Below are 26,981 nucleotides of genomic sequence, written 5' to 3'. Positions count from 1 at the left end.
GAATTAGGTAGATGCAGGCTTAAATTCTAGCTCTTCTGTACTTCTGTGACTTTGCACAAGTTAATCTGTTTAAGCTTCAATTTCAATATCCGTAAAGTTGAAGATGTTAATTCCCAAACTTGGTTGATAATAGAATTAGAAATAATAAAGTATGTATTACATGACACACAATAGATGATGATGATGATGAATTTAAATGCAATAAACTATGATCTATGGCTTTCATATGCTAAAATGTTTCCTGAAGTTTCTTCAATATGGTAGCCATTAGTGACATACTGAAAGCTGATTGTTGTGATATCATTATCATTGAAATAGAATATTTTAAGTCTGTTGTTCTATTAGAAAGAAAAGTTTTATTGACATAAAATGGCCAGAAAATCAATATTTATCAAGTGTGTCTTTATTACATAAAATAGGAACTTTTAAAAAGTTTTTATAATTTTAAAATAGAAAGCACATGACTTTTGTTTTAATTTTACCATGTCCTACTCTTGATCCTTGATGATTGATTTATTAAAGTAAATGTTTTAATTCAATAAGGCAAACTTTCTAATGCCATTTTTATTTTAGAAAGTTGTGTTTATATCTTTTCTTTTAGAAGGCTTTAATTATAATTGTTATTTACCAAAAGAAAGTAGTGTTTTAATATCTAATGAAATATTAACTGTGAACCAAAGAAAAAGGTTCTGACACTTAAATAAATCTTTGTTGTTTGTGCATTATAGAAATGAAACAGTTTTCTGATAGCATCATTAAATTCCATGGTACTTGGAATTGTCATGTTATTCTTGCAGCACTTTTGTTGGTATAGGTCCCAGTAGTGTTGACATTAACATGGGTGGTTTCTGTTTTGACATTTTATGGTGTGAGGATGCAAGTATGGAAGAATGATTTTGGAATTAATGCCAAGCCATTCAAATTTGTTGTTCTTTTATAGGAAATACATGCCTATCAGGATATGTTGGCTATGATAAAATTCCTCAACATTTGAATGTAGCAATATGGTTATTAAATTTGGGTCATTAATCCAAGATACATGCTTATGTTTTATCATGGAAATAAATGTACTAAATTCAAAGTAATCATAATTGTTATTAGCTTTTACATTGGAATTCAATGACAGTGGATAAGGACTTTTATACAAGTGAAATTATATTGATTTTGTGCAATAAATGAGAAATTCAAAAATCTTTGGAGATCAAATTGAGGATTTAATAACTCATTACATCTAATTTTATTTTGTTCTACTTAGTGTAAACCTGGCAGAAATACGCAAATGGAAAACCTAGCATGTAAAAGTGTAATTAAATCAATTAGGAAACTCAACTCTGTAAAACTACTGAGCAGATATAAAATACATTGACAAAGGAGAATCATAAATACTGTCTTAGGGACTGATGAAGTTAGGTCTTGAGATAAATTCAAAATGAAAAGAAGAAAACAAGTCTCATGTAGGAGAGGAAAAATAATTTCCCCTGTACCCTTCTAGCTTCTTAGCTGAGACCTAACCCCCCTCTACCCCTCCCTCCTAAAGGGCCCCCTAAGGAGGCCCCTTTTCTAATGTAAATTTCCTTTATAAATGTATGTTTTCCTTACAAAAGGTTGACTTCTACTCTGTTTTTAGAGCTCCTGTTCTGCAGTTTCTCAAAATAATTGGTGTGCCAAAGAGGTATATTTTGGAGTGGAATATTCTGCTACCCTTCACTTGATAACAGTGTCTGTAAAATGCTGTGAAAGAACAAAATTCACCTTAGTAAATTTTAAATCTCTTATCAGTTTTATTCAGCAATTCATGAATTGGGCAGCATCCAATCTAGCAGATAGAAAGAAGCTCGGAAGAGCTGTACAAGGCAAGAGATTTTATAGGCAGAAAGAAGCAAGAACAAGGAAGTTGTACCTAGGCAATAGGGGGAGCAGAATATGCTATCCCAAAATGTGCCACTTGGGCATGGGGATTGTTTTGAACTGAAGGCAATTGAGACCCAGCAGACTCTGGAAAAGATTTTTATGTCTCCCTTAACTGCCTACAAGAATTTACACAGGGACCTGCACCAGGAAGAGAGCTATTACCAGAGAGAACTTTTCATATCAGTAAGACTTAACTACCTGGCGTGGCAAATGATTGTTTACCAAACATTTGCTCTTCTCATATTCCTGTGAATTGTCTTCCTCCCCTTTGAGGATCTAGACCCCTACCCCCTTCTCCTTAGCCTCAACTGCCTGACTGCCTCTCAGTCTTCATGTCTTTGTGAGGCTCCCATAGGTATATAATTAAATCTGAGTTTTTTTTCCCCTCGTAATCTGTCTTATGTCAATTTGATTATTGGACTAGCAAAAAACCTAGAAGGTAAGGAGGGAAAAGTTTTCTACTCCTACAGCACAAAAGCAGATTGGTTATTGCGAAGTTACTTTCTCTAGGAGGGATGGTAGGGTTCTGTCAGGCAGATTACCTAAACTAATGCTGCTCAAGCGATTCCTGCTTAACTGGTTTAAGATTCCATTTCTGGGAGAGCCAAAATCATAATGAAGTTAAATCTCACTTTGGTGACATGGAGCTAAGCATAAGTGACTCCATTTGGGGCCTGTTGTCTTTAATAATGCAAAAAAATTCATTCTTCATCCTCAACATTTTACTGAGGGCCTATTCTCTGCTGGGCTCTATGGCATACTCAAATGAATACCATGTGGTCTCCTTCAGGAAGCTTTCAGTTTAATGCTTCCCTGATAATTTCTCTTAGGCTTTTAGTAGCATTTAAAGAAGTGATTATTTCCTTCTGAAATCCCGTATTTGCTTTGGATGCAAGGAAGTATTCTAGTTTCTATATATGTCTCTGAGCTGTCTGTCTTTGTTTTACCTCTAGGATTTCAACTTAATGGATCATCATCTCATTTGAGTTCTTATGTATGCTTTAAGTCAGCTACTCCTGTAAGGGAGTAGTGTTCCATTAAAATTAGATGTTATTTAAATCTATAATAATTCCAGTCTAGTGAAGATTCATAGGAGTAATGTAGATGCAGTTGGGAAATGCATGAAAATCAAAGAGAAGGGATAATGTTTGACTAAAACGAAAGAGCTTTATGTATGCAGCATGATTTCTTCCACCAGCTTCCACTGGCCCATGGCCAGGTCAAACTTAACAATTCTAGAACTCTGCTCTCTGCTTCTACCCCTGCAAGGGTTCTCTTCACTTCTTTTTTCTCATTCATTATGCTACCTTCAAGGTTTGAGCTTTCATCTTGAGACTCCTTTCTGCCTTTTCTTTTTCTCACTTTTCAGTAGTGATAGGACTGCAAAATGTCTACAGAGTAGAGTACTAGATATGATATTCTCTGATAAATGCTTATGGTGGGTGGCATTCTATGCTTGCTAAATGAGTTCGACCTAAATGTTTAAATCTCCGCTAGGAAACAGTCCTGCCAAAACTTGTGTTAAACTGTGTGAAAGTAGTTCTGGTGGTGATAGACGTGCATATGAAGAGTTTGAATGAAAATATTTCAAGGGGTGCCTGGGTGGCTCAGTCAGTTGAGCAACTGATTCTTGATTTCGACTCAGGTCATGATCTCAGGGTTGTGAGATTGAGTCCCGCATCAGGTTCTACACTCAGCATGGAGCCTGCTTAAGACTCTCTCTCTCCTTCATCCTCTCTTTCCTCTCACCCCCCACTCGCTCGCTCTCTCTCTCAAATAAATAAATCTTTAATAAACATTTCAAGGAATATGACAACAAAAAATATCATCTTGAATGTGATAAATCATATACATATGAATATATCTGCTTTTAAATGTATAAAATAACATAAATACATATGTCCCACATCAGATATACTACTATAAGTTTATATAATCACAGAGGCCAGAATTTTTGGATATTCTCTGGAAAAATAGGTGATGGATTATGTTATATGGGGGGTTTTCTATATTCAGGTATGTGTTGTGATAGGCATTCACTGAGCATTGGGTAACTAATGATCTGTTTGATGCTTTATTGTATTCAAAGTTTTTCCAGATATTTTTCAATTTTATGTTATACAACAATAAAATGGTTAGCCAAGTCATATAACTCTCTATATTCTGTTATCATATAAGGATAGATGTGGCTGATTGTAGGCACTTAGTAAGTTCTTTCTCATTATTAATTCTCTAAAGGAAACATCATATGCACATTTCATTGTTAAGGGAAATGTTAAAGCTAATTATATAAATTTTAAATTTAAACAATAAAATTCAATACACATATAAACTATGATATTGAAATAATTTAATTGAAGTTCAAATGCAGGTGATATACAAACTGTATTATACTATAATAATCTGGATTTTTCTTTTTTGATTTTAGTGCTCAAGGAGCATGTATTTCTCATGTGCTGCCAGAATTTCTGCTTGAACCAGAAGATTATAAAAAGTGGATTGAAATTACAGTAAGGGAATATAATTTCTAGGGAACAATCTGCATAGTTATTGAATTGACTGGTCTTTGGTCACTGTTAGAAGATTTCATTATAAAATCTTGATATTTTTATTTATGAAATGTCCTATGGATTATGCCTCTCTGGACAGCTTATTTATATGTGTGTGTATAAATATTTCAATGTGTATATATACATATATGTAGATATTTATATATATACACACAGAGACATACACACACATTTTTATATCTGTCTAAAAATCTTTGTGGAGTTCCTATTGTTGGGGAGCAAGAATATCCTGTCCCCTACAAGGTCCTTCTAGCTAGACTAAGAATCCAATTGACATGAGACAGATTAACAGGAGAAAATCAAATTTAATAGCATATGTAAGGGGACTCCACACAGACCTGGAAATTCAAAGACAGTCAGGTGAAATGAGGTATTTATGTCATTCTGAACTAAGGAGAAGGGGTGGGAGTCTGGGACTTCAAAGGGAAGGAATACACCTCACAGTGTACTAAGAGCAGATGTTTGGTAATTAGATGTTTGCCCTGCTATACAGATGGGTCACTCAGATAAAATTTATCTCTCCTAATAAAGCTTATTCTGGGAAAGACCCCCCCCCCCCCGCCAACCAATTTAGATTCTTCTGTGAGTTAAGGGATGGGCAAAAGTTTCTCTTTTGCCCAGCAGGTCTCAGTCGCCTTCAGCTGAAAATAGTCCACATGCCAAAGTGGCATCTTTTGGGGGGAACTGTCCCAAACCCCTTCAAACTCAATCTTTGTGCCAAAGTGACCCATCTTGGGGCAGCCTGCCCTTGGCCTCTATGCTATGTAGAAATTATTACATGGCTTTCTTAAATATATAAGTAATTGCTTCTTTTAGGGGATCTAGAAATGAAGAATTCTGTGTGCTTTTGTAAATGTTTTCTTAAAGTAAATTTTTAGAATATGTATCTGCCAAGGAAAATATTGGTTTAATTTTCCCACCACTTGCCACTTCCCTTCTTTAGTTAAAGGGGAGAGTAGGCAGAAATTAAATAAGATATGTCTAGTTTTTTTCAAAGTATACAGTTTATTTTATGGAAACCCATTGAGAAGGGGAATTGCTTGGAGAAGCCTTCAGGCTTTGAGGCAACTACTATCGTCATGGCTCTGTTACTATACTCCCCACATGACGTGAACAGGAGAACCAGGGGCTTGTCCTTTTTTTTTTTTTTTTTTTTAAGATTTATTTATTTGTGAGAGAGAGAGAGGGAACACGCGCGTGCAAGAATGGGGAGAGGGGCAGAGGGAGAGGGAGAGAGAGAATCTCAAGCAGACTCTCCGCTGAGTGTGGAGCCTGACGTGGGCCTCGACCCCATAACTGCGAGATCATGACCTGAGCCAAAATCAAGAGTCCTCAAAATAGGAACTCCTCAACCAACTGAGCCACCCAGGCGCCCCCCAGGGGCCTGTCCTTTGATACTCTGCTGAGTTCCAGTGGCTCATCCAAAGGATGTGTTTCTTTCTGGGACTCAGAGTTCCGAATAACTTTGCATCTCATTCTGCCACTTCTGCCACAGAATAAGCTAGTAGGTACATTGAATGAATAAATCTGTGACCTCAGTAAGGGGCTATGTGTTCCAGAAAGTTACCTCTGTTGATAGTTTCTATTACTGGCACATGGGGAATTAGTGATCTTGATGAATGTATAGATAGGGCATGCAAAAGTTTGTAAAAAGAAAAAGAAAAAAACCTTATATGCTAAGTAGTTAAAACTTTGAACTTATATTTGCCTTGCATTTGAACTAATGTTGTAATATTTTATTTCTTAAATTCTTTCACTAATACCTTGCCTGCATGTTCCCGTATACCTAAGGAAAAGCACTCTGTTGTTATAGATAGGACTCAGTTTGAAGGCTGGAGTAAGCGGGCGTGGACGGATGTATTGCTTCAGATATACAAGGTAACATTTCCACTCTCGCTCACTGCTGCTTGTTTCGGTTTCTTTACCTGAATGGTGTCTAAGTTAAGGTATAGCTGATGCTGCTGATTAAAGAATTAAAAAATACAGTGGCACAAATAAGATAGAGGTCTTTTTTTTTTCTATCTCAGGGAACTGTTGAGAAATAAGTGGTTTAGAGACAGTGGGGTTCTTCCACCCTCAGTCCTGGGCTTTCATCTCTGGGACGGTTTCTCAGAACAAGGAAGAACACATCAGGGACTAGTGGAGGAAAAGTGAAAACTGTTTAAGGATGTCACCTAAAAAATGCATCATTTCCTTTGGGCAGAGTTTAGTCATATGATTGTACCTCACGGCAGGGGATATTGAGAAATGTAGTCCCTAAAATAGGTACCTACAGTCGTATTCTGGTACTAAAAGGAAGGATTAAAGAATGGATGATAGTGAAAATTGTGCCTTCTACCTGTACTACATACTACACTCTTGCTATAAATGTTATTCTGGAGAGATATTCACTAGGAATCATATACCAGTAGGCGAGACCAAGTTTTGATGAAACTCTCCAGTTTATTCCATGCCAAATTGCATGTGTAGGTAGATTAACACAGCATAAATTATGCCTTCACATCCTGCCCCTTTATTGCATAAAAAAGTGCTGGTTTCAGTCCTGAGACTTATTCCCTAGGGTTCCAAATGTGGCACTACAGATCTTCCCCACTAAGACCTGTGGAGGCTTTTGCTCTGTTTTCACAGGTTGAAAGCACAGGTAGGGTGAGCTGTGGGACAAGAGAGTGAAAATGAAGGAGAAGTTAAAGAAAAGTAGCAATTAGTCACTGAAAGGAAAGGACAAAATTAGTAACTAAACAGTGTGTAGTTTATGTCAGACTCTTCACCACGAGAGGCTTTTTAAATGTAGTTTGTTTAATCTTCACAAGCAGTAATCTCCTGCTTAGACATGAGGAAATAAAGGTCCACAGGCGTGCATTGTGTCTCCCCAGATCATCTGATTTTAGCCATATAAAACCATCTGATGTAGATAAAGCTTATCTCTTCCTTGTTCTCTGCTGGGGCCCAGAAGCCCAAGGCCCCCTTCCTGCTCTCTGGTAGCCTAAAGCCTCCACTGCAGCCAGCTACCAATCCTACCCTCTAGAGAGTTCTTTCTACTGCATGATTCCTACTTACTCCTTCTTTCCTCTTCTTCCATCAGCCTGCCCTGCCTTTTTTTTTTTTTTGCCAGATGTCAAGGGAGAGAAATCCTGTTTTTTCTTGAGTAATTCCCTCAAGAATGTATGAGGGTATTCGTGACTCTCAGCCAAACTTAGATTTGGGAAAAGACATTTTCTTCTTTTCTTTCTTAACTCCAGGCTGTATCATCTATAATTTTGGCCACTGATAGGGAGGAGCAACTCTAAAACAGAAGGGCAGCAAATGCCCTACTTAATGGACAAACTAGACCTAATTTTGGTTTGTGGGCTTTAGTCACTCACTCATTCATTTATTCATTCATGCATGCATTGATGAATATGTTTATGTCATCTAATCTCTCTTTCCCAACTTATGAGTCTATGAATTTAAAAACCAAGTATTACTTATAAACTCAGAATTTTTTTTTAAAAGATTTTGTTTATTTATTTATTTGACAGAGAGAGAAACAGCGAGAGGGGGAACACAAGCAGGGGGAGTGGGAGAGGGAGAAGCAGGCCTCCCGCAGAGCAGGGAACCCGATGTGGGGCTCGATCCCAGGACCCTGGGATCATGACCTGAGCTGAAGGCAGATGCTTAACAACTGAGCCACCCAGGCGCCCCGTAAACTCAGCATTTGATAGTGTGTCAGCTACATAGTATATGCTCAACGAATACTTGTTGAATAAATTTACTTAACAACTATTTTGGTGTAGGCACTGTACTAGGCTCTGGGGGTTTAAGAGTAAACTTGATAGAGTCTTTCTCTTCCATGATTTTGTGTCCTGAAGTATATAAGTAACTATTCATATATAATTACAAGGAACTACGACAAATGCTATGTTAAGGTAAGCCCAAAGAACTAAGGGTGAGTGCACACAGAGAGGATCCTACCTTACCTGTGCCTTGGGGAAGGTTTCCAGGAAGAAAATCAATTTAACCTGACCCTGAGAAATAACTAGGAATTTTCCAGGCAAGGTGAAGCAGTAAGTGGAGCATAGGCTAGAGAGAGAGAGAGAGAGAGGGAGAGTACAATTTGTGAGAAGGAGGTGGTAGATTAGTTTTATTGGGGAGCAAGACAATAACATTTGTCAAGACAAAAGGGATTAAATGTGGAAATGCCTGAGGTTAGAAACAACACGTTATGTTCCGAGGAAGAAGCACATTATGGCTGGGGGTAGGAGGGGTGGATTGTGATCCCAGTCACAAAATAGAACATGGTTTACTTCCTAAGCCATACCAAGGAATCTGGACTTTATGGACTTTAGCCCAGGGTCAGTACAGAGTTCCTGAAGGATTTTAAACATGAAACTGACATAACTAGCTTTGTATCCTAGAGAAATCACGCTGGTACAACGTGGAAACTGGAGAGGTATTTAAGTGCCTGGTGCCGGGAATACTGGTGGTAGTCGGAAAGATTAGAAAGGGGCAGCTTTCCTAAATATTAGGAATAGAACTCAGAAGGCCTTGGTGAATGACTAGATCTCAGTGGGTGAAGGAGACAAAGAGCTAAAAGATGACAGTGGGTCTTGCTGGGATGACTGAATGGAATTTGATCCCAGTCACTGAAATAACAAGACAAGGGATGATAATAAGATTTTGTTGGGGGTGCAGGATGAGATAGGGTAAGAAGGCATAATAAATTAATTTTGGTTATGCTGTATAATAGTGCCCTGTGTCATTACCAGGTGGGTATATTCCTCAGTCAGGAAAGAGATCTGGGTGACAGCACATGTTTGTGATTCTTCACTGGTTCCATGATAAGTCATAGGAATAGGTAAGATTGCCTGTTAGGTCATCTGCAGAGCTATGTTTGTCCATGTATTGTGTCTAAAGCATGGGTAGCTCCAGGAGTTCTATTAAATCGGAAGCGGATTGGCAATTTCTCTTGTGAAAGCAAGCAGTGTTGAGGTGAGTTTCACACATTGGAAATAGAAGATGGTGATTTTCACACATATCCCTTTAGGTTTTCATTTTCTTTTTCCTAGAGGTCATGCGTGCACTCCAGGACCACCTTTGTCAGTTCCTCTTGGCTAATAGTTTGGATAAGGGATATAGCTTGTCTTGCCCAGTTTGATTTTGTGTCATTTGGTCATTTTTGTTTGTTAAATTTGCATGTTTAATTGTTGCTATTTCCTTGCATTATATTCCCAATTCACAAAAATGTATTGATGGCTAAAAAATGGGTCATTGAAGCACAAGAGAGATGAAAAACAATAACAGAAACACTCAAATTCAGAATGCTGTTTTAAATGTAAGTATAAATAGGGCTTTCATGTGGATATAAAGGATGAGTCTGTATGTGCTGAAAGAGGTGAATGTGATATTTTTACGGAAGAATCTAGGCAAGAAAAAGGTGATCAGTAATAAATATCTGAATAATAAGTTCAGGTAAACTGTTTATTCATTAGTTCTCAGCGTACTGTCTGTCATAAGTTTTTTTTTTTTTAATAGTGGCACAATTGTGTCAAATATTTTGATATTTTTAAATGAAGAGCAGTGATCTTTCTGGTTAATTAAACACATTTTCCCCAAACCAATTCAAAATCTCTTTGTTATGAAATTGGAATATTTGCTGCTAAAGGTAGGTAAGACACTAATTCTACTGAGGCATTATTTAGAATTTCCTGCCTCTGTAGCATATGAGCAAAGACAGGACAGAGGATCATATTTGTGAGGAATATTTACTTATTTTTATTTATTTTGAAAGATAGATTTATTATTCATTCATTCAATCATTTATTTATTTTAGGGAGAGGGAGAGAGTGGGGAGGGGGTAGGGGCAGAGGGAGAGGGAGAAACTCAAGCAGACTCCACGATGAGTGTGGAGCCTGACATGGGCCTTGATCTCACGATCCTGAGATCACAACCTGAGCCAAAACCAAGAGTCAGATGGTTAACTGACTGAGCCACCAAAGTGCCCTGGTGAGGAATATTTAAAATGAGCTTCAATAAAACATGATTGGAAAGAAAGTAAAATTCATGAAATTCTTTTATTACATGGCTTTGCAGGATGTCCCATTATGTCAGTGGCATGCAACTTGGAAACAGTTATTCTCACATGTGATAGCAAATATTGCATGCTTTGGTTGGATATAAGGGAATGTATGAACACATTTGCATGTGTGTGATAAATATATGTGAAAGAAAGAAATAAATGATGATGTTTTATTCTCTTTATCAGTGAAAGCCCATGCTCTTGGAGGAATGCTTCTTTGTCATTAAGATTAATTTGTAATGTAACCTGGAGAAAATCAGTTGGTGGTAGACAACCAATCAGTTGGTGGTGGTTGGTATTGATAGACAATTAGCCATTGGTCACAAGAAAAGGGGTGTTGCAAATGAACCTTTATTCATAGAGAAATGTAGGTGATTAAAAATATGCTTCTGTTGTGAATTCATTGTTAAATAGAAAAAATTGTAAATACTATCAAAGTAAGTCTACTGAGTTACCTAATTGCATCGTGATCTCTATAAATTCAAGATCTTTATTTCCAATTTTGAGATGTGCTGGTTATGAAGAGAAGGTCACTCTTACATGCATTTTTCCAGCAGGAGTGAGATTAAAAATAGTATCTTCCTAGCACTGTTTTTCTGTATTTATCATTTTCATCTTTTGAAGTGGCTAGCTCAAATGATCCATCAGGTAATGCTTTCCATGTCTTGGACATATACCTATAGAATTTGAATATCATGATTTTTAATGTGCTACAAAACACTGAAGCATCAAAAATTTGGCTTTTTCCCAAGATTTGTTGAAAAAAGAATGTATTGACGATGAGTGCTGTGAATTGTGTAAGACTGATGGATCACAGACCTGTACCCCTGAAACAAATAATACATTATATGTTAATAAAAAAATAATAAAAGAAAAAATAATAAAATGTATTGAATTATTGAATGGACAGATAAACTGAATATGGTAATGTAGTTTCTGCACAGCTGAGTTGATGATTGGGAGCTGAAATGCAGCCTACATGCTGCTCCCTAAGACTATGGACACTATTGGAAGCTGTGTCTCAACAAATTAAGGGGGGGGCTTTTACTTTAAATAAGGGTATGATCAAGATAACGGTTTCTCAGAGAGTGTACCACCTTTTAATTGCTTCTGGCAATGGAAGCCAAATAAACTTTTCCCAAAGATGAATGCCACTGAAGAGTAGAGTACTATTATCTTTAATGCTATTTCCCGAGTTGAGTATTTTTACCTTTGGCTTTTGAGTGTGATTTGCTCATCAACCAGCTTAGCATTTGGTTGGTATTTGAAAGTAGATGAAGTATATTTTAATAAAAAAAACCTCTATAATTTCTGGCTTCATTTTGGGCCTATCCATAACAATCAAACTGAGCATCTCTTCTGTTAATCTGTAATTATGAAGTAGGCTTTTCTCATTTAGTGGAAATAGAGAGAAATAAGAAAAGAAATTACTGAATATATAAAGTGATATAGAACTCAATACATGCATCATCTGGTTAAATGTAGATACCTTAATAAAGATGGTAACTATATCATTCATCTCACTGATATGAAGCTATAATTATTCCCATTACTACTACTAACATAATGTTCTAAATATTGTGTTGAATCCTTATTTTTTAACCACAGCAATCAGTGGTCTTTGTGGTTTCTTAATGCATATTTAGTGTCTCTGGGAGATAAAATTGGGAGAAACACACCTAAAAAGTTTAAAGAAAAGATGGCATAGCTTAGAAACCCAATACTGAAGCAACCCAGTATTTAAATAGGTAAGGGAAGAGAATCCTGCAATGAGCTCGAAATAGACAAAAAGAGAGCAGTAACACTTTATGGTGTCATGAACAAGGAGGGAAGAAAGCCTTTGCAGGAGGATGTGTTATCAAATGAAACGGAGAGGTTGCTTAAGATAACAATGAAAAATTCCCTGTTGTAGTGGACAACAAAGATGCCAAAGGCACCTTCAGGGTGTGGGGTAGTGAGGAATTGGGGAAACGTTATTAGGTGGGCTTTAGTTTGATGAACAAAAGGAATAAAAGTGGAGACAGTAGGGTAGAGAACTCTTTCATGAGTTATAACTGGTAGAGGGAACAGATAAAAGAATCAGGGGGAATCCAAGTTTGGGAGAGCTCTCTAAAAGCTGAATGTAAGTGAGCATGTTTTGATATTGTTGAAAAGGAACTGGTGAGAAGGGAGAAGTTAAAGATCCAAAAGCTAAAAAAAGGCAACTGATGCACGACTGTCCCAAAGAGGATGAATAGGTTTGGTATCTAGTGCAAGCGAAGGGATAGCTCACCCACTGTGGCCATAGAGAAGGAAGAAAAGTGAGTGTAGATGCAAGAACTTTTGGACATGTGGTAGGACACTGCAGTGCTCTCATTTAGGATCCCATCCCTTTGCTCTTTCAAGTAATGATGATGTATCTTCTGAGAAAAACTAGTGTATAGGCTGAGAAGGAAAGAGATCTGATAAGAGATGATTAAGAAGCCAGGAGCCCCTATGGGTAATAGGAGTGAGAAGACAAGGGAAAGAGATCTCTGGGCTTGCAGGGCGTTATCTTTAAATCAGGAACAGGTGCGTCTCAGGTTTCCTGGAACCCCTGTAGTGATCCCCTTGGATGATGTGTGCTGTGCCTTAGAGCTGAGGTCAGACTGCTGCTGTGCCCTCCACCACCAGGAAACTCCCCTGTAGATTCAGTCTCCTCTTGGAGCTTTCTCTCTACCTCCTGTCCTAACGGAAGCTTGTGTCTTCACCACCAGATCACTTCCAGGTGGTCCTCTTTGGTAGGGGCTGTTGATGAACAAGCTTGAATACTTCTTTTTAAATTTTCTTTCTCTATTCTGCTTTTTAAAAATTATTAGTTTTTGTAATTCTTACTCCTGGGCTTAAATTATATTCTCTTTACAACAAATTTGTGATCTTGATAATATTTAGTCTTAAATGACTGCAAGGAATTTTGTTAGGGTGATAAACATTTATGGTATGTTTGAGCAGTGTTTGTGATATTCTTCCACTTAATCTGATCAAAAGGAAGGTAAGCTTCTAAAAATTAAATCTGATCTGACTTTTTCTAATTCTTACTTAAATTAATTGTGCCTTTTTGGGATACATTTGAGTTAAGATTTACTAGAATGATTTATACACAGTTTAGAAAATTCTGTGAAATTGTAACAGATTAGTAAAATTAAAATTTCACCTCATGTCATGATCTACATGTTATTCAGTTTTTTTGATGGGGAAGTACATGACATTTTTTGATTGCTATTCTGTTTATTCATTATGAGACCAATCATTACTGTTAAAATATTATTTTCTTTAAACATAAACAGACATTTGGAGGATTTTTTAGCTTTAAATAGTTTGTGTCTTTATTCTCTTGTCATATGACTATTGTCTATTGCTTTTCATCACTCTCCTATTTTTTCCTATTACTTGTCATTTGTTGTAACATAAAAAACTAGATATCCGACTTAGAAAAATTTTCTGTGAAATAAAACCAAATAGACACTGACTTAGAGTGCACAGACAGGTTTTTATAAATTAAGTGGGAGAAAGTTAGCTTACAGACTTTGAGACTTCACAGATTGTAGTTCAGAATATTTACGTATGCATTATGTGCTTGCTGGCCCACCTCCATGAGGATTTCAAACATAGCTGAGATTTGGATAGGTGAGTTGTTACTACATGTCCTCTGACTTTCATCTTTATTGTAGGGGGTCTTCTGATTTCTTTTACTCTTATATGGATGTAGTTGACCAGAAAGTACTGATGCCTTCCTTTATTTACTCTTCAAATATTAATCTTTAATTTTGCCATTCAGGTTTAATAAAGGTTCTCTCTTTTTCCCAATTTCAGGTTCTGGTACTATCCCGGGTTGTACCACATTGCAGCAGTAACATGCCCCCCATACATGTGCAGAATTCACCAAAAGTCAATCCTTGTTTTTTATCCAGCAACATATATTCTAATTCTGAAAGGATTCTGCTTAGTTGGATGAACACAAATTATGAGAATGCCCGACATATTATATGGAAAAACTGTCACCAAGGTGAGAATTTTTTTCTTTAAAGAAATTATTACTAATTTTAGTGTGACAATGTAGAATTGGACTCAGAATCCATGGATTCTAGACCTGACTCTTTACTGCAAAAAGGAGCTCTTAACATCTCCCCAAGATCAGTTTCCTTAACATGTAAAATGGAAATAATAAAAGATGCTTCTTTAATGTATTTTGAAGAGTAAGTGATAAAAATTATGTAGAGATGCTCTCAAAAGATAGTCTTAATATCATTGCTGGTATTTTCAGCTCTATAAAGAATTAAATTTTAGGTGACATGCTCAAACCTTGTGTGTACTTAGTTGATATCAAGTGGAATTTGACTAGAAAACATCTTACATGTCATTGTGACAGTCATGTTGGAAATCACTAAATGCAGTAATGCTTCATGAATTTTGGGGGAGGTCAGTCATATTAGGTCCAAATACTGAGACAAGCGGGTGTTCATGGAGAGACCTCCAATGTTCAGGTGGCCACTCCCTGGTTCTGTGCTTGTGGAATGAGGCTCTATGAATTTCCACCTTGAGAGCCTTCAGTTTTTTGTTTTTGTTTTTTTAAGTTCCAATTTGCTAGTATAGTGTATTTTTTTCCTCCATCATAACCACTGATTGTAGTGAGATGGATGACAGTGTGTGTGCTGTTTGTTTCTGTGGCTTCAATTCAGCCCGCCTCTTCCAAGTACACAGAAACCTCTTATGTTCAGAAGGGGTTGTGTTTAAGTCATTACATTTATTTTCTATACTGAACCCTCAGAGTTTAATCTAAACTTTAGAAGTAAGAAGAAGATTTAAGAGTGTGATTTAAAATGAGACTTTCAGGGCACCAGGGTGGCTCAGTCAGTTAAGCATCTGCCTTTGGCTCAGGTCATGGTCCTGGGGTCCTGGGATCGAGCCCCGCATCGGGCTCCCTGCTCAACGGGGAGTCTGCTTCTCCTTCTGCCTGCCACTCCCCACTGCTCATGCTCCCTCCCTCTCTATCTCTCTCTCAAATAAGTAAAATCTTTAATAAATAAATAAAATGAGACTTTGAATTATGGTTGCTCTTAACTTGAAGGCATTACTTCAACAAACATAGTGACATCAAGATTGAAACAGATATATTGATATATTGGTATTAGACAACAGTAAATGTGGAATATTTTAGTACCTTCTAATTGATGTGCTGATAATATAAAAATAATTTGACTTGAATCTGCAATTGAGTAAGATTCATATTTTATAAAATTGTATTTGGTCCTTTCAAAAATATAAAAAACAAAATACAAATTATTAGATTGCTGAGGAGTAACACTTTAACCAAAGTAGTATAAAATATGTACATATATTAAAAATTAGTATATTCATTTGTTGTAAAGTTATTATGGTTCTATTTTTACCAACAAAAGGGTCTATACAAGTTAATTTCAAAGAGTTTGCTGCATTTTTTTTTTTTTAAAGATTTTATTTATTTATTTGACAGAGAGAGACACAGTGAGAGCAGGATCACAAGCAGGGGGAGAGGGAGAAACAGGCTTCCCGCGGAGCAGGGAGCCCGATGCGGGGCTCGATCCCAGGACCCCGGGATCATGACCTGAGCCGAAGGCAGACGCTTAACGACTGAGCCACCCAGGCGCCCCTGCATTTTTTAATATAATAGATTACAGGCACTGGCCTCTTTCCTTTTTAAAAAAAACACTGAGTTTTATGCTTTTACAAAGCTTTTGCATTTTTCTCTGCTACCTTCTGCTTGGACTATTATTTTCCTATTTATCTTCATGATTCCATTTCTCACTTCATTCAAGTCCCTGCTCAAATATCACTTTATATGAGAAGCTTTCCCAATACCCTCTAAAATAGTGTATCCTTCCATCTTTCTCTTTCTTGCTCTGTTCTTTTCAATAGCATTTTTCCAAAATTATATATATAAAATGGAGAGTCTGTTTCTTCCAGTAGAATGTGAGCTTCTTAACAGGAACAGTCTTGTCTGTTTTGTTGTTCAGAGCCGAGAAACGTGCCTAGAAGATAACAGATATCAAATACTGTTTGTGTATATAAATGAGTGAATATTGAGGGGCGCCTGGGTGGCTCAGTTGGTTAAGTGACTGCCTTCGGCTCGGGTCATGATCCTGGAGTCCCAGGATCGAGTCCCACATTGGGCTCCCTGCTCAGCAGGGAGTCTGCTTCTCCCTCTGACCCTCCCCCCTCTCATGTGCTCTCTCTCTCTCTCAGATAAATAAATAAATAAATAAAATCTTTAAAAAAAAAACTGAGTGAATATTGAGACACATTCAGGTTTTATACATTTTTCTACCCTATTCCAGATAATTGGATATATATTAGCTTGCCAGTTTGTACCTTTTGGTACAAATTGTAGGAGTCGGGTTGAATGGCTGAGGTAGAAGGAAGCACTTTCCATGTTGAATATGTACCTGAGTACAAGTTTGTGGGTTTAGTAACTATGGAGATCCATGAGGAGAAGCTCTATGAAAGATTTCACTTTGATTAACTTGGACTAAGAAAAAGTAATAGTTCCCCAGATTTTTATTTGTCAACATTGATACTTATTCTACTTAGACTCACTCCATTGGTAAAATATGACTGTCCTCACAACTTGGTGCAATGGTGTTGTGGAGGGTAGATTGAGAAGCTCTTTAGGGTGAGACCTGGCAATCTGTGTTTTATTAAGCCCTCCATGTGATTCTGATACACACTAAAGTATGAAACAATTAGGCTATAGTATCACAGAAAGTGGCTTTTTAGTGCTTTTAAATTGTTCACAGAATGGTATTTGTTCACAATTGTATTTCTTTCTTTTTTTTTTTTTTTAATTTTATTATGTTATGTTGGTCACCATACAATACATCATTGGTTTTTGATGTGGTGATCCACGATCCATTGTTTTCGTATAACACCCAGTGCTCCATGCAGTACGTGCCGTCCTTAATACCCATCACCGGGCTAACCCATCCCCCCACCCCCCTCCCCTCTAGAACCCTCAGTTTGTTTCTCAGAGTCCATAGTCTCTCATGGTTCATCTTCCTCTCCGATTTCCCTCCCTTCATTTTTCCCTTCTCCTAATGTCCTCCATGCTATTCCTTATGTTCCACAAATAAGTGAAACCATATGATAATTGACTTTCTCTGCTTGACTTATTTCACTTAGCATAATCTCCTCCAGTCCCATCCATGTTGATATCAGTACACAATTGTATTTCTGAAAAACCCCTCCTTTAAATAACAATTCCTTTGGCATAGTAATAGATGAAAATTTCCCCAAATTAATGTCAGACATCAAACCACAGATCCAGGAAGATCAGGGAATACCAAGCAGGATAAACGCCAAAAAAACTTTATAGCTGAGAATACTATATTCAAATTGCAGAAAATCAAATATAAAGAAAGAATCTTGAAAGAAGCCAAAGGGGGGAAAAACGCCTTACTTATAGAGGAGCTGAGGTAAGAATTACATCCAACTTCTCGGGAATCATGTAGTCAGGAAGAGAGTAGAGTATTTAAAGTGTTAAGAGGAAAAAAAAAATACTAACCTAGAATTCTGTACCCAAGAAATTGTCTTCCAATAGTGAAGGAGAAAACATTGCAGAGAATAGGCAGTGGACCTTGCTTATACATTTTTTGGGTAAACTGATCAGTTGGCAGCTTGCAGAGTCATCTTTATGGACAGTCTGTCCTTGATCAGCCTGGTGAGGCAACAAATAAGGAATTTTTTAGTTGTTTAAGGCTTTCCCAGAAACTCTTGTTGAATTGAGCAGTGGTGTCAACATGATAGGTGGTTTCCATATTATGTCTCTGCTGAGGTCTTTATCAGCACCTTTACCTCAGTCAGATTAGGTCTGACATATATTTCTCATAGAATTTCTTTGTAATGATATAGGAACTAGGAAGGATGTGACAAGTGAGGGAGCCGTCCTCTGTCAAGGAGAGTATGGAGTGGTAAAGTTGGAATAAGTTGGTTCAGAGGCCTGGCCATCCAGGGCTTTGAATATCAGGACAATGTTTTAGGATTTCATTCTGTTGGCCTTGGAGAGTCATGGGAGATGGCCAAGGTGGTGACTGCTATGATGGGTATTTGGTCTGGTGGCCACAGCAAGTAGGTTGATTGAAGTACACTGAGGTCACATGTTTTGATCAGCACACCTTGTATTTAGTGCTGAGAGAAGACAGATTTCTTTTTTTTTTTTTAAAGATTTTATTTATTTATTTGAGAGAGAATGAGAGACAGAGAGCATGAGAGGGAGGAGGGTCAGAGGGAGAAGCAGATTCCCCGCCGAGCAGGGAGCCCGATGCGGGACTCGATCCCGGGACTCCAGGATCATGACCTGAGCTGAAGGCAGTCGCTTAATCAACTGAGCCACCCAGGCACCCAAAACTGAGATTTCTTAACCCTGGACTTTCTATGAATTTGCTCAAGAGTATGTGGTGTCCGGTAGTCCAAGTTTGGGAGTTTCCTTTCCTAACTACAGATAGTTGCTGAGAGGCACCGTTAAAAAGCAAAGAAACAAAAACAAAACAAAACAAAGAATAAAAAAAGTTACCCATCCTATGTTTGAAAATTCATAACATGTGTTGATTTGTTCAAAGAGTTGTGAAAGTCAAAAAACATTTTCCATGTAATAAGTGAACACCTGTTTCGTGTAAGTAGGGGACGTTTTTAGGCCTTGCCAAGGAGGTACAATTGACCTTATACACTTATCCTCTTGTTCCTGCTAGCTCTTTGTATTGTATGTGCTTAAGCCCTTTATCATTAACACAACGGTTAATGTTTTTCAGTGATGAACCTTTTTTTACACCTTAGTGACAGTTAACTTCTTCTGTAGATCATGCCTGTGATAAAGCATCCTCTTTGTTATTCTTTTGGACCCTTTTCTTCAATTGCTACATTTGATGGCTAATGGAAATTTTCTCATCCTATAATCACCTGGTGATTTTGAGAACAGCGAAGACCCTTTTTGTAACATAAAGTTTAATTTCTGAGAGGACTAAGTACTTTCATTTGACTGCACTTTTAACAAAATCCTGAAATTGGAGCATTTTGAACTGTTCAAAGGAGCTTTGTTCTACAAAATAATATGTTATTAGTTTTTTTTTTTTAAGATTTTATTTATTTGCGAGAGAGAGAATGAGAGAGAGCATGAGAGGGAGGAGGGTCAGAGGGAGAAGCAGACTCCCTGCTGAGCAGGGAGCCCGATGTGGGACTCGATCCCGGGACTCCAGGATCGTGACCTGAGCCGAAGGCAGTCGCCTAACCAACTGAGCCACCCAGGCGCCCAATATCTGTTATTTAACTGATGCCTATGTCAACATTTTTTTTTCATGAAGTAACAATTGTAGTTCTTATGAATGGAAAATACTGTTTTTATTCTTTTTTTTTTTTTTAGTGGAGCAGAGTCATAAATATGTTTGGCAACATTTATCTTTTATTTTATGTACTGTCTAAAGGTGCCCCTGATTTCATTTATCATGGGATAGTTTGTTAAAGTAAATAATATTCAGTACACATTTGGGAAATTGTACTGGCCGTTTAATTTTATCTATTCTTAAAACTAATGTAAAGTTGAGGTCTTAAATTTGTATGCATTTGTTGTTTCAAATGTGTCTAATTTTGAGCTTCATTAAACCAGATAATAGTTATTTACAAAGAACTTTATATTTTTTCCAGAAGTTCCAAATTATCCCTTTAATGTTTAGCATTAAATATTTATCATCAATGTTGCAAGATTAAAATGCACATAGATACTAGAAATGGTATAATCTGATATTTTAATGTTACATTTAGAATGTTTTATATTGGGAATATGACTGTCAGTCAATATGTAGAAGTCATGATTAGTGTGAAACTCAACATTAAATTCGGAGAAATGCCAGACAGTCAAAAAAACATGAGAACAGAGAGTTAAACCATTTCTGACGGATTAGCAGTGTGGTTCAGTAAATCAGGGTGAACCAATGCAATAGCCACGTGTCCTGCAAAATGTATGATGTAAAAATTCACCCACAATCAGACCACATTCTTTCTCTTTCATATTCATACCTACTCAGTGTCAGTGCCTTCTAGATAGAGACCACTGGGAACACATCTATAGTTGAACAAATTCTTTTCAGTGCTCATTGCAATGAGGGAGACCACACATTATGGAGAGTCATGGAGTATCTCACAGTAAAGGATATTATGGAAGACATTATAGGATTTGTGCATTAGCTAAGTAAATTGGGGACAGGTTCAAGGAAACAGGGATTCACCTTGATTGTATGCTCTCAGGGGCAGTGGTAATTCTATGAGTAATTTAATAAATCTTATTTAGAAGGAAGAAGGCTATAATTGAGGCTAATTCTTTAATTGGTAGAGAAGCAGTGATCACTTACATTAGTCAGGAGCGGGGGATGTTTGGTGTTGTCAACCATAAAAATAAAATAGTTATTTTATTAGGGAAATGAGTTTATTCAGGAATAGCAGAGGAATGGCAGTTCTGTACAAGCATACTATGGCAAACCATAGGCAAGTATGAAGAGTCAAGAGGAAGTTACACTTTTATTAGGTTTAGGAGGAAATTGGGGAGGGTTGTTTTGAACAGAATTTCATAGGAGAAGAACAAGAGTCTGAGAATGTGGTGGTTTCTCATTGGTTACCAGGTGCACTATTAATACCTGGGGCAGAGAGGGGTCATCCTTCTTTTTTCTTAAGAGCAAGAGATAAAATGCTTCCTTTTTCCTGCTTATCATGCAGGCTGCAATGAGTGGTAACATACATTGATTCCCCCTGCAGGGCTTCCCCAACTCAATTTTTTTTTTCCATTCCAATGCTGAACTCTTGGAGTTCTTTTTTTTTTTTTTTTTAATGTTAATCACCATACATTACAGCATTAGTTTTTGATGTAGTGTTCCATGATTCATTGTTTGCGTATAACACCCAGTGCTCCATGCAGAACGTGCCCCCTTTAATACCCATCACCAGGCTAACCCATCCCCCCACCCCCTCCCCTCTAGAACCCTCAGTTTGTTAATTTTAAATGAGTTTTCCTCTACTCATTTTCACAGTATTTTGTAGTATGCCAATTAAAGGACTAAGAATTTTACATATAACGGTTTATTTAATCCTCAAAACAAGCAACATGATCAGGTGGCTGTTATTATAATTAACAGGAAAACCAAAGTAGCGAGGTTAATTTATGTTCCTAGGAAAGTATGTGGCTGGGTTTTGAATCAATCCAAGCAGTTTGACCTCCAAGGCTCGTGTTAAGTGTCATTGTGTGATGCTGCTCTTTCAAAATGTTAAAATCTTCTGTAGCTTAGATCTGTTCAATTCTTGCAAATTCTTTCCTAATGTCCAGAGAGATATCTCATTTCCTTTTTCATCCACAAGAGTGGGTTTTCAAATCTGGATGCCCTTTTGTAATCACCTGGGAAATTACAAAAATAAAAACGGATGCCCCACCCCAGGCCAACTGAAACTGAATCTGTGGGGGTATTGCCTGTACGTGTGTGCAGCTTTTAAAAGCTTTCTAGGTGGCTCTGACGCACAGTGAAGGTTAGAAACTCTAATATGTGCAGGGGCGCCTGGTTGGCTCAGTCGTTAAGCATCTGCCTTCGGCTCAGGTCATGATTCCAGGGTCCTGGGATCGAGCCCCTCATCGGGCTTCCTGCTCCGCGGGAAGCCCGCTTCTCCCTCTCCCACTCCCCCTGCTTGTGTTCCCTCTCTGGCTGTCTCTCTCTCTCTGTCAAATAAATTTAAAAAAATTAAGAAAAAGAAAAAAACTCTGATCTGTGCAAATTGAAAAATAGGGAATAAGATTAAATAGTGCAGAGGTACCTTATAAATATTTGTTCACCACAAGAAATAATATTTTCTAAATTATGTCTCAAATTTAAAAGAAGAAACTTATGAATACATTATGAATTCTGAGGGTTTTTTTTTATTTTGTTTTGTTGCTACACGTGATTTTACATAGTGTCGATAACCATTGCTATGACGGGTAAGATAATTCTTACTCTCATTTCCTCTCACCTTTCTGCCCGAGTGTATCATTTTGTTATGTTCATTATGCCTATATTGTCAGTATTTATAACACTTATATTCTGTTGTGTCAGTATTCTGTTATGTGTCATTTTACCTGGATTCTCCATTTTTATTTATTTTTTGATTCAACTATTGGGTGGCTGGATTTCATAATTGCTTTTCTAAGAAAACCCTTTTCAAAAGTCTCTAGTCTCTGAGTTCTGTTTGTAATTATCTTCTTTTTTTTTAATGTGCAAATGGCATCTTGACTGGAAAAAATTTGGGTCAGCCTTTATTTTTCTCTAAGCTCTGTGGACAGTATTTAATTGTGTTATGTCTATCAAATAGCTTGGAAAATTGGAGATCAAGCTGATAACTTCTCCCCTATAAGTGAATTGCCTTGTTTGGCTCTAAGCTTTTTTATATTCACAAAGTGGGAGGCATGTACAGGAGTATGAAACATGTTCTAAAACATTTCTTTTGTAAATTTGGTATAGGAGGTATTTTTTGTATTCCCTTTGAAGTCAAAGATATTGGTTGAAACTGAGTCCTGAAGAGGCTTTTTCTTTCCTTTTTTTTTTTTTTTTAAATAAAAGGGTGGAATTTAATCTTTATTTACAAGAGTTGTTTTGTTTTGTTTTTAAAGAAAAGGGTGAGGGTGCCTGGGTGGCTCAGTTGGTTAAGCCTTCGGCTCAGGTCATGATCCTGGAGTCCGGGGATCGAGTCCCACATCAGGCTCCCTGCTCAGGAGGGAGTCTGCTTCTCCCTCTGGCCCTCCTCCCTCTCCTGCTCTCTGTCTCTCATTCTCTCTCTCTCAAATAAATAAATAAAATCTTAAAAAAAAAAAGGGTGAAAAAATAAAGGATGGAATGAAGAGGTTTTTTCTAACCTTTTTTTAACATGGATGATCTTGTATTATACCTGATCTTTTTCATAATTAAGCAGAATACATTCAACATTTCATCATTAATTATGATATTTACTATATGATTACTTTGTAGATTGTGTTCTGGAATTTATATCCTTTTAGTTTTCCAGGAAGTTTTATAATGAATACTATTTAATTATATATATTATATACAGTTGACCCTTGAACAACATGGTTTTGAACTGTGCAGGTCCACTCATATGTGGATATTTTTTTTAATAGTACAGTATTATAAGTGTATTTTCTCTTTCTTGTGATTTTCTTAATAACATTTTCTTTTCTCTAGCTTACTTTGTTTTAAGAATACAATATATAATACATATAACATACAAAATATGTGTTAATTGACTGGTTATGTTTTCAGTAAGTCTTCTGGTCTACAGTAGGCTATTATTAGTTAAGATTTGGAGGAGTCAAAAGTTATACACAAATTTTTCAGTGTGCAAGAGTTGGTGCCCCAAACCCCACATTGTTTAAGGGTCAACTGTATATGTCTATATGTCTCTTTCTATTTATCTCTCTCTCTCTACCTATCTTACTATACTATGTTAAATTGATTTTTAATTGTAAACTAACCTTGCATTCCTGGCACAAATTTAATTTTGCCATGGTAGCTAACCTTTTTTTAATACCTTGCTAGATTAGTTTACTAATATTTTAATTTTTTGCTTTAGTTTACATGAGTGATGATTTGTAAATATTCTCTGTGTTGTTTAGTTTTTTTTTTTTTTTAAAGATTTTATTTATTTATTTGAGACAGAGAGAATGAGAGACAGAGAGCATGAGAGGGAAGAGGGTCAGAGGGAGAAGCAGACTCCCTGCCGAGCAGGGAGCCGGATGCGGGACTCAATCCCCGGACTCCAGGATCATGACCTGAGCCGAAGGCAGTCGCTTAACCAACTGAGCCACCCAGGCGCCCTGTATTTTTTAGTTTTTTATGTTACAATTTTACACAAATCTCAACAATTAGTTGTAGAATATTTCCTCTTTGTAGGCTTTGAAAGAGTTTCTAGAAAAGTGAAATTGCTTGTTTCTTAAATTTTGTAGAATTTCCTAGTAAGATTACCTGGACCTATTATTTCTTTAGTGGGATGATTTTAAATAATCATAATGAAATTTTAAATAATGAAATTAATGAATTTTCTCTAAATTTTGAAAATATTAACATAATATTATTGATTAGTTTATTGTATCTGTTCTATCATGTAACTGCTGTGATTATTTTCTTTTGATTACTTATACTTCTTGTTTTTTAAATCAGTCTTTATCCATAGTGATTAATCACCTTAGTACACAAAATTCTTTATTTTCTTTCTAGTTTAATGATGTACTTATATGGAAGTTCTACCAAATATTATATATATTACCTCACTCTCATGTAGCTTATCTTCTAATTATTATATTTGGCTGATCTTATAATTATTTAGAGTTCACATATCTTCATAATTTAACTACCTTTAGAAACAAGATGATTTCTGCATTAAAGTATATATTGCTTTGCATTTCCAAAATGCTTTAAAACAATTAAAAATGTACTATGTTATCTGTTCTGAATGCAGGCATAAAAATCCTCAAAATTCTAGCAAACAGAATCCAGCAACATTTTAAGAGGATTAAACAAAATTACTAGGTGAGGTTTATCCCAGGAGTGTAAGATTAGTTTAACCTACGAATTCTGAGGTGCCTGGGTGGCTTAGTTGGTTAAGCCTCTAACTGTTGGCTTTGGCTCAGGACATGATCTCAGGGTCGTGAGATCAAGCCCTGCATCAGGTTCAGTGCTCAGTGGGGAGTCTGCTGGAGATTCCCTCCCTCTCCCTCTGCCCCTTACCCTGCACTCTCTCTCTCTTTCTCTAAAATAAATGAATAAATCTCTGAGAAATAGTAGGACTTCCAATCAATGCAATACTCCATATTAATAGAATATAAAGGGAAATAAAAGAGACCATTTCAAAGGACACAGCAGCAATGAAAAGATATATCTAGCAAGAGACTTATACCAAGAATATATAAAAATACAACTCAACAAATAATGCAAATAAAAAGAAAACAAATAATGCAAGTAAAAAGAAAAAAAAGGAGATAAGCAAATGGTCAATGAGCACATGAAGAGCACAAGAAGAGACTCAACATAATATTAGTCATTAGGTAAATGCAAAACAAAAGCACAATGAACTAGCACTTGACACCAACTTGGATGAATAAAATGAAAAAAAATGGAAAGAAATACTATAACATCTATTGGGAAAGATTTTTAGAAATTGGAACCTTATACATTGCTAGAGAGATTATAAAAGGTACAAGCACTTTGGAAAACAGTTTAATGTTAAACAGTTTAACATTTCTCAAAATGTTAAAAAATAGATTAATGATATGATTCAGCAGTTCCACTCATTGGTTTATACTCAAAATATTTGAAAATACATATATTCTTACAAAAATTCTTAAATAAATGTTAATAGCAACATTATTCATAATAGCCAAAATGTGGAAGCAACCCAAATGCCAATAAACTGATGAATAGATAAACAAAATGTGCTATAATTAGTCACAAAATGGAACATTATTCAGGTATAAAAAGAAGCAAAGCACTGATACATGCTGTGGCATGGATGAACCTTGAAAACATTATGCTGAATAAAAGAAGCCATAACACAAAAGGGCACATATTTTGATTCTATGTCTATGACATGTTTAGAATAGGCAAGTCCATAGTGACTGAAAGTAAATTAGTTTTTTTCCAATGGATGAGAGAAGAGGGAAAAGGGGAATGACAGCTAGTGGGTATGGGGTTTCTTTATGTGTTGATAAATATTCTAAGGTTAAGTAGTGGTGATGATCACACCGCTGTGTAAATATATTAAATAATAATGAATTGGACAGTTGAATTAGATAAAACGTATGTTATATGAGTTACATATCAATAAAGCTGTTATAAAAATGTACTGTTTTAACCACCTAAAATATCATTTAAATAATTACTATGATACTCATAAGAATAATATGTGCACTTATTCCTTTAATGCATAAAATGTTTCAGTTTTATGTTTAGCAGGCACATCTTCAATTTGTAATACTATTTAGGACTATTTTAATATTTCTGAATATTTGAAGTAATATACTGTAAATAAATAGGTAAAAATATAACTTCTAAATTAAAATTTTAAAAAAATTGTAGAACATCACTTGAATTCTCTGTTTCCTGGCAAATGAGGACTAGATTAGTTTGCTCTTTCTCTCTCTAAAAACAACCCTAGACCAACACTTCTCAGATGATAATATGAATATAAATCACCTGGAGATTTTGCTAAACTTTTTATGTTTCAGTAGGTTTTAAGTGGGGTCTGAAATTCTGTGTTCATAACAAGCTTCCAGTTGATAAAGGTGCTGCTGATTCACATAGCACACTATAGGTAGCAAAATCTTGGAGTATAGAAGAGAGTAGCCTAGATCAAAGGAATTAACCAAAAAGCAGAGAAAATCCGTGATATACCTAAGG

At 36.4% G+C, this 26,981-nt stretch overlaps 1 protein-coding gene across 1 annotated transcript in view; it reads left to right on the top strand.

Moving 5' to 3' along the window:
• The window catches only part of CFAP47 (cilia and flagella associated protein 47), a 506,331-nt gene that overhangs the window by 192,184 nt on the left and 287,166 nt on the right, over positions 1–26,981 (top strand). The window contains exons 31-33 of the mRNA XM_021681266.1: positions 4,340–4,420; positions 6,230–6,359; positions 14,368–14,560. Coding sequence (XP_021536941.1) covers positions 4,340–4,420; positions 6,230–6,359; positions 14,368–14,560 — 404 coding nt within the window. The remainder of the gene's footprint in view (positions 1–4,339; positions 4,421–6,229; positions 6,360–14,367; positions 14,561–26,981) is intronic.

This window comes from Neomonachus schauinslandi, chromosome X (genome assembly GCF_002201575.2).
Source record: "Neomonachus schauinslandi chromosome X, ASM220157v2, whole genome shotgun sequence".
Taxonomy (NCBI): Eukaryota; Metazoa; Chordata; class Mammalia; order Carnivora; family Phocidae; genus Neomonachus; species Neomonachus schauinslandi.
Note: the sequence above shows the minus strand (reverse complement) of the source record. Positions and strands in the feature narration are given on the sequence as shown.